Consider the following 14592-nt stretch of genomic DNA (forward strand, 5'->3'; position numbering starts at 1 on the left):
TATGACAAGGAGCAACCCCGCCGTTCCCGAGAGAAGAGAATCTGCGCGTGCGTGCCAAAATCCGCCGATCCATCCATCCATCCATCCCACGGTTCGAAATTTAAACCCCTCGCCCACCCGTGACGCCACGCCTGAGAGAGATTAACGGCTCCTAACGACCCGAGCCGAACGTTAAACGGGCCCGTAAGCCACCCACGGAAGATACCACGTAATCCAGCACCCAGCCCACGCCGCCCGCGCCCTAGCACGAAATGGAAAGAAAATACCCAGAAAAAAACAGGAGGCTGCCTGCGAACTACGCGGGCCTCGCAGCGCAAGAGCCCTAGGCAGGAGGCGCCCCCCCTTTTCCCTTCCCCCCCACACGACGCCCGCGCCGCGCCCGCCTCCTCCTGCCCCCCCTCCCTCCCCCGCGCCCCCGCCTCCGCGCCGCGCCGCACCGCCCATGGAGCAGGGCTCGTACTCCGGCGCCGGCGGGAAGATCCGGCGCCGCCCGCCCCCGCGCGCCTCCGCCGCCACCCCCTACGACCGCCCCCCGGCCGCCGCCGCCTCCCGCCGCCTCGCGGCCGCGGCCGCAGCCGCCTACCGCGGCGGCGACGGTGAGGGAGACGGCTCGGGCGGCGGCTGGGTGTCGCGGCTCGTCGACCCCGCCTCGCGCCTCATCGCGGGCGGCGCCGCGCGGCTCTTTTCCTCGGTCTTCCGCAAGCGCTTCGCCGTCGCGCCCCCCGCGCCAGCCCCCGCGGCGGCGGCGCAGCCCCCCGCGTCCCCGCCTCCCGGTGAGCCTGCAGCTTCCCCTCCTTCCCGTTTCCCCCCTACCAAGATTCGTGTTTGCTCGCGCGCGCTCCCCCCTGAGATTGGCTGCGCCTGCGGGCTTGGGCTAGGGTTTCGGGCTTCCCCGGCATGCTGCTAGGGTTTAGCTTAGATTGCGGACCACCTGCTTCCCTTTTCGGTAAATTCTGACCTGACGAATGCTATTGCTGGCACGAAGCGCCAATTTCACGATGAACAACGGGTGTTTACTGGAGACCTATAACTAAAGTTTCAACTTGCTTTATGGTTAAAGTCGTAGTTTGTGTCGATATATATATATGGATGTGGGATGTGCATGGCTCTGCGTCCTCAAGAACAACACAGGGGCTTGGCTTGAAATTAGTAATACTGGACTACTTCTATTATCCTGTGCGATGCGTCACGTTGATGTTTGTAAGCTACACTTAAATGGCATCGATTTTTTGTTTCGGAGGGGAGTGTGGTCTTTTGGAACTATATGTTTGGTTGGGTAGAAATTACTAGAATACAACACAGGAGATGTTCTTCATGTTTCAGTTGTAATTGCATCATACTGTTGTCGAGCTTATATCATTGAGCTGCACTTACAAATCTGATACCTGTTTTATGTATGCAGGCCAAGATGCTGAACCTAATCAAGATTTGCCTGAGGCAACACATACGGTAAGTAGCAATCATGGCGCAACCTGTTTAAGCACATCCCCTGTTGTTCTGACCAAGGACTGTTTGAAATTTTTACGCAGGGTTTATCTCCAGTGGGTGGAATGGCGAAAGGGAAGGACCTCACTGGTACATCCGGTGACAAATCATTGTCTGAAGTAGAGCATCTGTTAATGCGGAAAACGTTCACCAGGAAAGTATCTGCATATTTTGTTCTTCTTGAACTTCCAGTTTTCTACTCCCTCCGTAAAGAAATATAAGAGCTTTTAGATCACTACTTTAGCGATCTATAAACGCTCTTATACTTATTTACAGGGGGAGTACTAGTTATTTTTCTGTTGGTAAGTATCAAAATATGTTGATTGTTAGCTGTTCATGGTGAATTTTGATCCCCTAGTATAATGGATGATGTATGGCCTTTTGATGTTCAACTTGCTTCAGTCCACAGTATGCATTAATCCAAGTCATTTCTCTTTTTTTTTTTGGTTTCTTGTTCCATTATTTTGGACTGAGCATTGTCTCCACCTGATATCCTCTGCAACATTATCTCTTCCCCACTGCTTTTGTACCTGTTCTTGATGATTGGATTCTTCTGTGCAGGGTTGAGTTTGATCGTCTCACAGACTTGCTGCGTGCAAGAACTGTAGAGCCTGCTTTGTCTGCGCAAGTGGACCACCACGAGGATAAGAATGAAACAAGAACCAGAATTGATGGAATAGGAGGCTCCACATCTCATGGGATGGCTATAGACCAATCTCCGCCCGCTGATGTAAGGAGTTACTTTGCTTGTGTAATTTCCTTTTAGTTGATGGATAAATTTGTATCAAGGTGCTGGTAAGGATCATGTGAACATTTTTGACGAATTCCATCAAGTGTATGCTGTTAGTAGATATTTGTTTAGAATGTTATCTCAGTGATTTCTGTGGTCAGGTTAGTGATGATGCTCACTTGACTTTGCTCGATCAAACTTGAATATGTCAAGTAAGATGGTAGCAAAATTATCCCTGTGATCTAGCAACTTTCATTGGAAGAATACATCAATTTGACATCTGATGTGGTGTCAGTTGTTTAGATTGATCAAAGTTCATGTGTCTGTTAGGACCTCTTTCGATTCACCTGCACGTTATTAGGTGCACAAATGTGCAGTTGAACAGTTCATGGATTTTACCTGCAATTCAAACAGGGTAGCATGGATTTTACCTTTTAGTTTCCTTTCTTTGCCTGTCTAATACAATGCACCTGGCAACTAAGTTATTCAGTGTGTAAGTTGGGAGGAAGAGGCAGGCAAATGTAGCTGTACTTCTATTAAACTTGGTTTGAATTTCAGTTGCCTTTTTTAACTATAATTCATATTCAATTTGCAGGTTCCTATCCGGGATGTTAAGTCTCCTGCGGACCTTGCCAAACAATATATGAGCTCCCGTTATTCAAGAGAACCCCAACAGAGTAGTTTAAGGAGCCAAGTACTTTTTGGTAACAAAGCGGAAGCAAGCAACACTGGCTATTATAGGACTTCTGGAGCACCACTTGTTCAGGAGCTGAATCAAGTCAACAATGAAAACCCTGTACTTCCTGTGAATGGCTATATGGCTTCAGGATTACGTGGGCGGTCAGCAATATGTAAAATGTCCCGCTCTCCATTTTTTAAGGTAGCTTTGTACTTCTATCTGCTGCACATCATTCTCTTTCCTTCTCATAGTTCTACGTTTATATTTTGCTCCACGTGGCATACTTTTGTCCTTGTATGGTGCTTGAATTTTCTCTTTTCAGTTGAGCGATTTTCAACTGCAAAACTGTGATAGTTGTTTTTACTAAATATCTATTTATGCCTAGCAGGGCCCAAGCTCTTCCAATGATATGAATGTTTCACCATTTTCATTATCTCATGCACGAACCCCAAGTTTGGCTGCTGGAGGCAGGCAGGTAATTGGTGGAAGATTTCTGAATTTGAAATAAGTCACATAGTGCACTGTATATTCTTGTTCATGTTATATATTCAGCTTGAAAAACATGCCGTTTGTTGAAAAGCAGTTGAAACATGGTGTGGATTTATGGTTGATACCCAATCGACCCTTCTAATATCTTTTTATATATATGGACAAACTGTTGCATATCCCAACATTAATGAGGCAGAAAGTAACAGGTCATCCTGTTTGACTGAAACTAGGGGCGTTGTGACAATGACCCATTTAGAGTTTAGTCTCAATATAAATAATAAATTTAATATTAGTGAGGATTGAGGAACATTCTACATCAGATTTTGCATGGTCTGGACTATATCTGCCAGAGCTTTTCTAAATCATCTGTCTTCCTAACAGGTGTTGAAACGAAGAGGCACAGAGTTTGACAATGAACTTGGATCTGTTGGCCCCATACGCAGGATTCGTCAGAAGTCGAATATGATGTCTCCTTTTAAAGATGCTCGTGCTAGTCCTCGGGGAAACTTTCTTCCTACCCGTACTATTGGTTCAGATTTTGCCGAAGGCAGTTCACCCCATCAGGAACCTCCTAGTTCAAAAAGACTACTGCTTGAGTCCGGTCAATCTCTGCGGACTGTAGAAAGACAGAGACATAGTGAAGGTGGCAAACCTCCTAATGATGATGTTCCTCCTGTTCCAACTCAACCAAACAAGATGGCTGAGAAGATATTTGAGCAGCTTAACATAATAGCTCCATCACCAAAGGGCAAACAGTCTGGCAAACAATCTGTTGCTTGGGAACCAAGGCAATCCATGTCCAATGGGCCAAAGGGTGTAAGTGACCCCAGTAGTTCCCGACAATTTCAAGATTTGGATGGAGTTAATCATCCCCATGATTCTGATCTGAATGGTTCTACATTGAATAAAGACAAGCTGATGAAAGATGGATCATCAAAAGTTCATTCCAATACGTTTCATCAGGATTTAGGCAACAGAGACATGAAGTCTGATCATGTTGCTATTCTTAATAAGCCTGCCATTTCGGGGAATTCAGTTTCTGCTACTACATCACGGAAACCAGGTTTCAAAATGGCTGTTTTTGAGGTATGGTAGAAATGTTAATGCAGTGTAAATTAGTCATATAAGCACTTATGATCTGAAAGTTATATTTACCATTTTTTGTTTTGTACGTTTCAGGATTTAACTGAGTTTGACGATGATCTGGAAGCCCCTGTCCCATCAAAGAATTCAAAATTTGAGACAGATGTGAAGGCAACTGAGCAGAAGTTTGATTCAAAGATGAAGGAGCGGAAAGTTCAACATGTTACATTTGAGCAGAAAGTTGAATCAACCTCATCGAAGCAGAATGTTATCAATTCTTCAGTTACTGAACAGCCTAGAACATCCACATCAAAAGATGTCTCTACACCCGGCTTGTTTTCGTCCAGTGATACTGAAAAGAAGGGCACCCCCAATGTTCCCTCAAATAACAACACTGGTTTTACGTTTCAACATGTACCTCCTGCAGACCGTCCTGAGGGTACTGCTTCAGCAGTTCCACTTGCTTCAAATAAAGACGATAAACAGACCAGCGCTTCACCTTTTATGTTTGGTGCCAAGCCATCCAGTACATCAGATTTGGAAACATCAACAACCGCTGGTGTAAAAACCAAAGGAAGACTTGGGGAGAGGTGATTCTCTTGGAACTCTTTTTTCCTCATTTTTCCTTAAGCACCCATGTTTAATTATTTGGTTGCATACCCATCTTTTGAAAGATTTTGGTATTACCTGGAAGGGATATCATAAAGGTAGGCTAGAAAGAAATCTGTTAGGAGAAGAGATGCATATTAGTTATTCACTTGAGGAGCTTCTTTCATATTGTATTTTGTCGCAATAATATTAAGATAATTAATGGCAAGGGTCGAAGGGTGTGCACCAAGTTCAGACTTGTTGTATACTTTTGGATTGTAGTGAAAGTGCTTGTGTTGTTCTATATCAGTCTTCAGCCTACCATGTGCGCAGACCAAGGATGTAGTAATTCTAAGAAGAACGAGACAACAGACACCTTAATGTCACAGTACTACCAATCAGCAATTCCCAAATCAGTTAAATAGGGGTAAAGCGCAAATATTGACTACAATATTGATTCCCTCAATGGGCAAATATTGTGTTTTAGTGTCGTCCATGTATACATCTCATGTATCAGTAGCTCATCGCTGCCCTACTCTCTGGGAATGGAGTTTCCCGAGGCCAATAACATATAGTGAGACGGAGTGAGCATTGTAGTTACAACTGTGAAACATATAGTAAGGGTATAGTTTGAAAGATAAGGGCATCTTAGTCATGTTCAATCACTATGGATCAAAAAATTGGAGGACAACCCATCAGAAATTCTTGTTTCTTTTGTTTATAACTCAAATTTTGTTTTGGATTTGTGAGGCATTTATTTTTCATAGGCAGTTGCATTCTACTATTTGGAGTATCTGCTAACGTGTTCTGCTACTTGTGTTTCCAGTGTCACGAAGCCCGCATCATTGGACACACCTAATTTGGAGCAAGGCAATGGAAGGGAAGGAGCTGGAGATATCCATAAGTCATCTGACAAGGTGTTGCCTACGGCTGCACCAACATTGACTCCACCTCTCCATTTTGCTTCTGCTGCATCTACTTCACCGGGCCTGAGCAATGGCTTGTCGCACACATCACCACCGAAGTTGTCAAATACCACGCCCACTGATAAACCTGCTGTCAGCACCGCTCCATTAACTACCATTGCCGACTTCTCTGTATCCAGCAGCAGTCCACCTGTTTCATCTTCGGTTCCTGCATTTCCAACTATCAATTTTGGCTCCAGCACTCCAACGGTAGCAGCACCAAAACCAGAGACCACATCCACAGAGACAAAGCCAGCTAGCACTTCACTCTTCGGTACCGTGGGTGCTACAGCTGAATCCAAGTCTAAAGCCCTAGAATCAGCCAGCAAGGCATCATCCAATTTGAATACTGCGTCCATTTTCTCATCAAATATCACAACCTTTTCGAGTTCTCCAGTCACATCCTCTTCTTTCTCGAGCACTGCAACATTTTCGTCTTCTCCTGTTGCATCCTTTAGTGTTGGAACTGCACCAGCTAATTCTACACCATCTACTACATCTGCTGTCCAGTCCGCTTCAACGGCAGCGTTTGCATTCTCGAGCTCAGGAAACAGCATATTTGGGTTCAGTTCTCCATCTCAATCTACTGGTCTGAGCACAACTGTTGGTGGCAGTACCTCTCAACCATCTCCTGCTAGCACGATCTTTGGTAGCAAGCTGCCACAGCCACAGGGCACAATGTCACAGCCGCCTCAGAGTTCAGCCACGCAGTTTAGCTCTTCGTTCCCGATTGTGGCTAGTGGAGCGGCAGCTTCGTCATCGGGACCTGGCACTGTCTCTTTCGGAGTGGGAGCTTCTCCCCCTGGGACCTTGTTTGGAGCAGGAGCATCTTCATCTGGTCCTGGTACCGTGTCTTTTGGAGCGGGGGCTTCCTCATCAGGAGGTCCAGGGAGTGTTTCTATTGGAGTAGGAGCTTCCTCATCTGGCACTGGTGTCTTCTCGTTTGGAGCAGGGGTTTCGTCATCTGGAGCTGGGACTGTATCTTTTGGAGCGACGCCTTCCTCATCTGGACCTGGGACTGTATCTTTTGGAGCGACGCCTTCCTCATCTGGACCTGGGACTATGACTTTTGGAGGGACAGCTTCCTCATCTGGACCTGGAACTGTGTCTTTTGGCGTGACAACTTCCTCTTCCGGGCCTGTGTTTGGTAATTCACCGTTTGGATCTGGAGCTGCCGCCTTCTCTGGATCTGGAAGTGGGTTTGCATTTTCATCACCTAGCTCTTCCACTGCCTCGTCCTTGGCAGTGGCTAGTACAAGTATGTTCAGCAGTAGCTCCACGGCTTCATCGTCCGCTGCTCTCAGCAACCCTTTTGGTTCAGCTTCGTCCTCTCCCAGCATGTTTACATTTGGACAATCAGCATCTTCAGGGGGCGCTTTTTCATTTGGAGCACAGTCAGCTCCAGCTTTCTCATCGCAAGCTCCTCCAGTTTATTCGTTTACCTCGGCGAGCGCAAGCATGAATTTGTCTACACCACAACCTGCATTTGGGATGACAAATGCCAACACAGGCTTCGGAATGGGATCTCCTGGAAATGACCAGATGAGTATGGAAGACAGCATGGCTGATGACACTAACCAAGCAGCACCCCCGCAAGTGTCTGCACCAGTGTTTGGTTCTTCGTTATTTGGGCAGCCAGCTAGTTCACCCGCCGCTCCAGTATTTGGTGCTCCAGCTGCCCAGCCTGCGGGAGCTTTCCAGTTTGGCGGTCAACAAGGCTCGGTGCAGCAGAACCCGGCATTCCCAACTGGTGGTAGCTTAGAGTTTCAGGGCGGGAACTTCTCGTTGGGCAGCATGGGCGGCGACAAGTCCAACAGGCGGATCATCAAGGCCAAGAGGACACAGAAGAAAAGGTAGCCTCGCTGTTCAATTTGGCATTACATGGTGGCTATTTTCGATGGTGCAATGTCCGGGAACGTCATGTGGATGGGAACTCCGGAGACGATGATTTCGTATGGCCATACACATGTTCCAGCATCGAAGCTGTCCCACCCACAGGACATATATCTATCTGGAGGCTGTCATGCGAACCTCAACTCAAGGTCAGTGTAGAGTAGCCACTCAATTATATTTTCTTGCTTGCTTGGTGGGTCAGTCGTAAGGTTGAAGCCCTGGTGGGGTGGCACATGTTGTAGTAGTATGCTTGTGCTCTTGGGGTGTAAAATGGAACAAACAAGAGTGTATCTGAAGGTGTAATTTTGTCTGAGTTTCTTATTTGCGTCCGATCCGATATAGTTGTCTTCGCAGAGAAAGTGTACTGGTGTATTATTTATTGTTTCACACCCAACTGGCTTAGAACTCTAGTTTAGATTGTAATTTTGTCTCCTTTTCCCTGCCGTCTGGTCTGGTTTATTTCATATTCTTATTTGCGTCCGATATATTTGTCTGGTAGAGAGGAAATGCACTGGTGTTGTACTATTATTATTTTTGTCTCACACCCCAGCAGGCTTGTTTTGGAAGCACTAGAGCGTGCGTGCTTCCTGGATGTTTCCCTTCATCTGTCAACGCGGCAATGTGCCGTGTTTGTTTACAGCGTCCGTCCGTCCGTCCGTCCTTATGAGCTGTTCCGTTTCATCGCCAGTCTGTGTTATCCATCCCCACGGAGAAAGCGACCGGGTTTCTCCCATCTGCTTGACCCGTTCTCCAGGAAAAAGGAAGAAATCGGCATCCATGCTTTGAATTTGCAGTCACGTAGCATGCCCAAGCCACGTCGGTCGCGATCCCCGTCAGAAACAGGGGATGTTACAGGGACGTTGCCAGGCCACCTGCCGGGAAAAGGAGGCCCTCCGGCCAGCGGCTCTTCTTCCCTCCCTGTGTGGGTAGAGACGGCGACGCCCTTTTGGACTTTGTCGACAGTGCCAAGCGGCGAGCGCGGCACGACCTGGTCGGCCAGCAGCGGGGGGACGCGCTTTCTTTTCTTTCTCCGAGCTCGCGTTGCGGTTTAGGCACTCCGCCCAGGAAGAAGCCGGGAAGCAAAACGGCACGGGAAATTATATATCTACTAGTATATGCGATCGATCTTCCTCTCGCATCCCACTTCGCCCCCTCTCTCTCTCCCCCGTGCTGTGCGGTGCCATGTCGAGGTCGCAGATAAGTAGATGCAGCTCGCTAATCATTGCCTCGTCTTAAGTCTTAACTAAGAGGCGGCAACCACCTCCTGCCCGCGGGTGGATTTCTTTTTGTTCATACGCACACAGTACCTCCCGTCACGTACTGCTGCTGCTGCTGCTGCCATTACTTTTTGTCCGTCTAGTCTTCTCCTTCGTCTTAGATATCCTCGCGGGGCCGGCCTCCATCGTCTTCCTTGTCCCCTTGCTCTCTTCACAACAGTATATCATCATCGTCGCCGAGGGCCCGTCCGTCCGAGCTCTTCGTCCACAGTTTTGTTTTGTTTTGTTTGTTTGTGGACGCCGTACCTTTGCTTGAGCAATTTGGTTTCTTGCATAAGCATTCGCCTTTGACTGCTTCTTTCCAAGGCCCACCAACCATCTTCAATGTGCTCATTCAACAATTCTGCCTCTTCCTCTTGATGCATACGTAGCCCCTGCCCGAGAGGCGTCAGATCATGGCATTCCACGCTGCAGCTCCAACTCCTGCCGGATGGAAGGCGTTGACTTCCTTGGCTCATCGATCCTGCTAGCACTTTCCTTCAATCCAGCCCATCTCTTCCCGGTTGGAAGGTAATAATCCTTCCCCTTCCCCTGTTGCGTGCGTGGCTCCCCTGCACAGCAAGGGAGGTTCACCCCGTGATCTCGTCGACCACGGGCGGTGCGCGCGCTCCTTGGATCCGAGGCGCAGGAGTAGTGGGGTGGTTGGTCGGCTCCTGTCCTGTCCCGGCCCGGCGACCCATATAGATTCGGCGATTCCGCCTTGGTCCCGTCGATCCACCCATCGGCAGCGGCGACGATGGGCAACACGTGCGTCGGCCCCAGCATCGGCAAGAACGGCTTCTTCCACTCCGTCTCCACCGTGCTCTGGACCAGGCGCCCCGACGGCGAAGCCCTGCCGCCCGCCAATGGAGGCGTCGCGGACCGGGCGCCGCCGCCGGACGCGCCGCTGGCCGTCCACATCGTAAGCAAGGCGCCCGAGCCCGTCAAGATCGCCTCCGGCACCGCCAACGCCAAGCCCGATGAGGCGGCGCAACCCAAGCCCAAGGCCAAGCCGCCGGCACATCCCAAGCCGGCCGCCCCCGCCGCCGCCAAGGAGCAGGAGTCCAAGGCGTCCACGGACTCGTTCAGCAGCTCCGGCTCCGGCGGCGAGGCCAAGCCGCCGCACCACCGGCCCAAGGTGCCCCCGGTCAAGCGCGTGTCCAGCGCCGGCCTGCTGGTCGGCTCCGTGCTCAAGCGCAAGACGGAAAGCGTCAAGGAGAAGTACAGCCTGGGGCGGCGGCTCGGGCAGGGCCAGTTCGGCACCACCTACCTCTGCGTCGAGCGGAGCAGCGGCAAGGAGTACGCCTGCAAGTCCATCCTCAAGCGCAAGCTCGTCACCGACGACGACGTGGAGGACGTGCGCCGGGAGATCCAGATAATGTACCACCTGGCGGGCCACCCCAACGTCATCTCCATCCGGGGCGCCTACGAGGACGCCGTCGCCGTGCACCTCGTCATGGAGCTCTGCGCCGGCGGCGAGCTCTTCGACAGGATCGTGCAGAAGGGCCACTACACCGAGCGGAAGGCCGCCGAGCTCGCCAGGGTCATCGTCGGCGTCGTCGAGGTGTGCCACTCCATGGGGGTCATGCACCGGGACCTCAAGCCTGAGAACTTCCTCTTCGTCGATCAGACGGAGGAGGCCGCGCTCAAGACCATCGACTTTGGTCTCTCCGTCTTCTTCCGGCCTGGTGAGTTGTTGGTCAATCTGTGTGGTGCAACCACCATTCTGTTACTAATCATAGCTAGAGTTCATCTCCATTGTTCTTCAGAAAAGGAAACACTTGCCTATGCTCGTATTTATTTTTCAGAGAAGTAAACACGAACAATAAGTACCATTCATTCAAGGCATTGCACTGCATCTAGATTGGCAAGAAAATATATATGATTTGGCATTTTGCTACCATGGTTCTGTATTTCTGTTCCTTGATTTGATCCATAATTCGGTCACGGGCTCACATCCCATCGAGACTGATTGATGTGACCATGTTGTGGGCTTCATAAAGCATGACAGCATACTGAATTTTTGCAATGCATTGTGCTTTCACCACCATGTTTTTTTCTTCTTTCTGAGAAATTATGCCATTCAGCTGCAATCATAAACAGATTGGTTGCACATCCTTATCATGCTGCACTCTGAATCTTATCCATCAGATTTGAGACATTCTCCACTGTAATCTCTGCTAATGTGGATCTTAATTATCCCAGGTCAAATATTCACCGACGTTGTCGGAAGCCCCTACTATGTCGCGCCGGAAGTGCTGAAGAAGAAATATGGCCCCGAGGCAGACGTGTGGAGCGCCGGTGTGATCATCTACATTCTGTTGTGCGGTGTGCCGCCATTTTGGGCAGGTATGAATTGTGTTCACTTTCAAGTTCTTAACTTCTTTGATTGACACAATGCGCAGTTACTTTACATTTTTTTTTGCCATTTTGATCTAATTACAGCGTTTGTTTCTTTTCATCGATCAGAGAACGAGCAGGGCATATTCGAAGAGGTTCTACACGGGAAACTCGACTTCGAGTCAGATCCATGGCCCAGCATCTCCGAAGGCGCCAAGGATCTCGTGAGGAGAATGCTCCTCAGGGACCCCAAGAAGAGACTGACTGCCCATGAAGTTCTACGTGAGTCATTAAATTTCTCATCACATGACTAAATAAATTCTAGTTCTCTCAATGGTTTTTATTCTTTAGTGAATTGTGTTACTGAAGATTGTTATTTTTTGCATTGTCTCAGGGCATCCATGGGTCCAGGTTGGCGGTCTGGCTCCTGACAAGCCTCTGGACTCTGCTGTTCTATCCCGTATGAAGCAGTTCTCGGCCATGAACAAGCTGAAAAAGATGGCTCTCAGGGTAAGAAGTGTTCACTTCCCGGCTTGAAATGATTGTTTGTTTCGCATGCCTCGTCGCTCTGAATTGTCATCTTGCCTTTGTGCTCGTCCACCAAGCCAAGTGGCCGGCACTACCTGCCATTTGGAGCTTGGTGGATGTTATCATGGAAGAAACCAAGAACGCAAAACCATCCAAGTTGACTTGTCCTGACGTGTATGTAACTGTCCAGGTGATTGCGGAGAACTTGTCCGAGGACGAGATCGCCGGCCTCAAGGAGATGTTCAAGATGATCGACTCGGACAACAGCGGGCAGATCACGTACGAGGAGCTCAAGGTGGGGCTCAAGAAGGTGGGCGCCAACCTCCAGGAGTCCGAGATCTACGCGCTCATGCAAGCCGTAAGTTTGTCACTCAAATTCACAAGAGTGTGATGAATCCAGTGAAAGAAGTGTGTTGGCATTGACACGAAGAATGAAATGGGGTGAACGCAGGCGGACGTGGACAAGAGCGGGACGATCGACTACGGCGAGTTCATCGCGGCGACGCTGCACCTGAACAAGGTGGAGCGGGAGGACCACCTGTTCGCGGCGTTCCAGTACTTCGACAAGGACGGCAGCGGCTACATCACCCCCGACGAGCTGCAGCTCGCCTGCGAGGAGTTCGGCCTCGGCTCCGACGACCTCAGCCTCGACAACATGATCAGAGAAGTCGACCAGGACAACGTCAGTCAACAGCTTCCCTCCCTTCTTTTTTCTTCTCTTCTCTTCGGGGCGCTCTGACGGAACTGAAACCAAAATGCTGATGATCTCGATCGTGTGTTGGTTGCTTTGGCAGGACGGGCGCATAGACTACAACGAGTTCGTGGCGATGATGCAGAAGCCGGCGCTGGGGCTGGCCAAGAAGGCCGGGGCCGGGCTGGAGAGCAGCTTCAGCATCGGCTTCAGGGAGGCGCTGAGGATGGCTTGAAGGAGGAGGAGGAGCTAGGTGGTAGTCATGGCGACGCTAATTTCGTTCTGCTCGTCGAAGACGCTTGTTGTAGAGACATGGTGAGGCGATTGAGTTTTCATAGGGTCGAAGTGGCAGCAGCTCCTGGCGAGTAGCGGAGGGTCGGGACTCGGGACAACGTGTGTGTAGTAGAGGCAGGCAGGCAGGCCCGGTGATTTTCTTCTCGCTACTGGATTGGTTCAATTGTGTATTATACTGAGTATAAACTACAGAAAGCTTTTCCCCTCCTTGTATACAGTACGGTTAGAAATGAAACCTGCACAAGTTGGATTAGCTTTATAGGAAGAGTCATATGAATGTGGCAAATTTGTGAAACTTTTGAAGAGCCCCAAACTCAAGTGCGAATAAGTTTAGGGGATTTTCTCTAGCATCGCTGGCTGTGGCTCGGTGGCTCTCCTCCCCGTCTTCACTGGCCACGAGTAGAGCAGCCACCCAAGCAGACGGACTCCTACAAAGGAGAAACATCACATAGAATTTTTTTGTATTGAGAAACATGGCCGCCAACATCGATTCCAATGATTCGTTGCATTTCGGACCATGCCAACGTGCCACTAGGAGAAGTAAGACGAGAAGAACTCATTCAGTAGAAGAAATGCTCAAACCATGGCCCGTGAAAGATGAATTCCACGTACTTTCTAGACTCCTTCACATGCGTACAATCATGCTTGATGATATTCTTTATCAAACTACTTTTGTGGATCATATATCCTAGCCCTAGCTAGCTCATGGACATCATTTAGTGGCGAGAAGTCATTGTTGGCCACATGAAAGGAGGAAGAAGAAAGGCAGAAGAAGTAAGAAGAAGATGAAGAGAGGCTCCCATGTGGGGTTGAATTGGTTTGGGGAATAATTTTAGGGGGGTCTTCCAGATGAATAAAAGTTGAATCCCCTACAAATTAGCTTTTTAGATGATAGGGGTTACGAAATAGAATTATAGGATAAGGGATCCGCTAGAGAGCATCTCTAGCCCATTCCCCAAAAGCTATATATATGTGAGGAGATGTGCGCTAGCCTAACTGAAAGTGGGTCGGGTGGACGGTTGACTGCCTGAACTCCCCTTGATCTCCCCTAATTTGGGGCCGGACTAGGGATTTCAAACATTTGGGTGCGTTCGGGCCTAAATAGGCGTCCACATTGGAGGCCTAAAAGTATCTGGACCATCTGGTAATCGTTAGTGGGACAAATGTTGGTTCTCTTATCTCAAGACATTTGTCTCTCAATGATATATTATGAAAATGATTAAACCCCCATTTCAAAACAGAAAAGGCGTTGGTTATATGAAGACTCTAAGGTTGTATGACTTTATTCAAGTCGTCGGAAAACCACACCATTAATAGGGGTTGAGGTGTTCGAGAAAGTCAGGGATCATGCAAAACTCATACACTAAGCCATCCCATGTGCCTATAAGGATTTTTTGCGTCAAAAACCTAACCAAGTGCCACTATTGTTTTGACCTCTGGGCCCCTGAGGGTCTAGGGACTGGGTCCCAGAGTCAAGGTTTTCACTCCGGAGTCTTCAGGTCCCTAGGCCATCTGACCCCGTGCCCTCAGGGCCCCTCCTCCACACGATTATCTCTCCAGAAGAGTCAGGT

The 14592-nt window shown here is 49.2% G+C and overlaps 1 protein-coding gene across 1 annotated transcript; it reads left to right on the forward strand.

The window, feature by feature from the left end:
* The first annotated feature begins 408 nt into the window (after nt 1–408).
* Nucleotides 409–13316, forward strand: LOC109741666 (uncharacterized). The gene is made up of 17 exons (XM_073498289.1): nt 409–773; nt 1403–1449; nt 1530–1636; nt 2044–2215; nt 2811–3095; nt 3283–3369; nt 3765–4469; nt 4563–5056; nt 5881–7872; nt 7995–8061; nt 10169–10856; nt 11374–11517; nt 11638–11790; nt 11903–12018; nt 12227–12394; nt 12488–12718; nt 12831–13316. Exons 1-17 carry the CDS (start codon nt 443–445, stop codon nt 12960–12962), a joined length of 5919 nt encoding a protein of 1972 aa, XP_073354390.1. The 5' UTR covers nt 409–442; the 3' UTR covers nt 12963–13316.
* The last annotated feature ends 1276 nt before the right edge of the window (nt 13317–14592 follow it).

The sequence above is a fragment of the Aegilops tauschii genome, chromosome 5, assembly GCF_002575655.3.
Source record: "Aegilops tauschii subsp. strangulata cultivar AL8/78 chromosome 5, Aet v6.0, whole genome shotgun sequence".
Taxonomy (NCBI): domain Eukaryota; kingdom Viridiplantae; phylum Streptophyta; class Magnoliopsida; order Poales; family Poaceae; genus Aegilops; species Aegilops tauschii.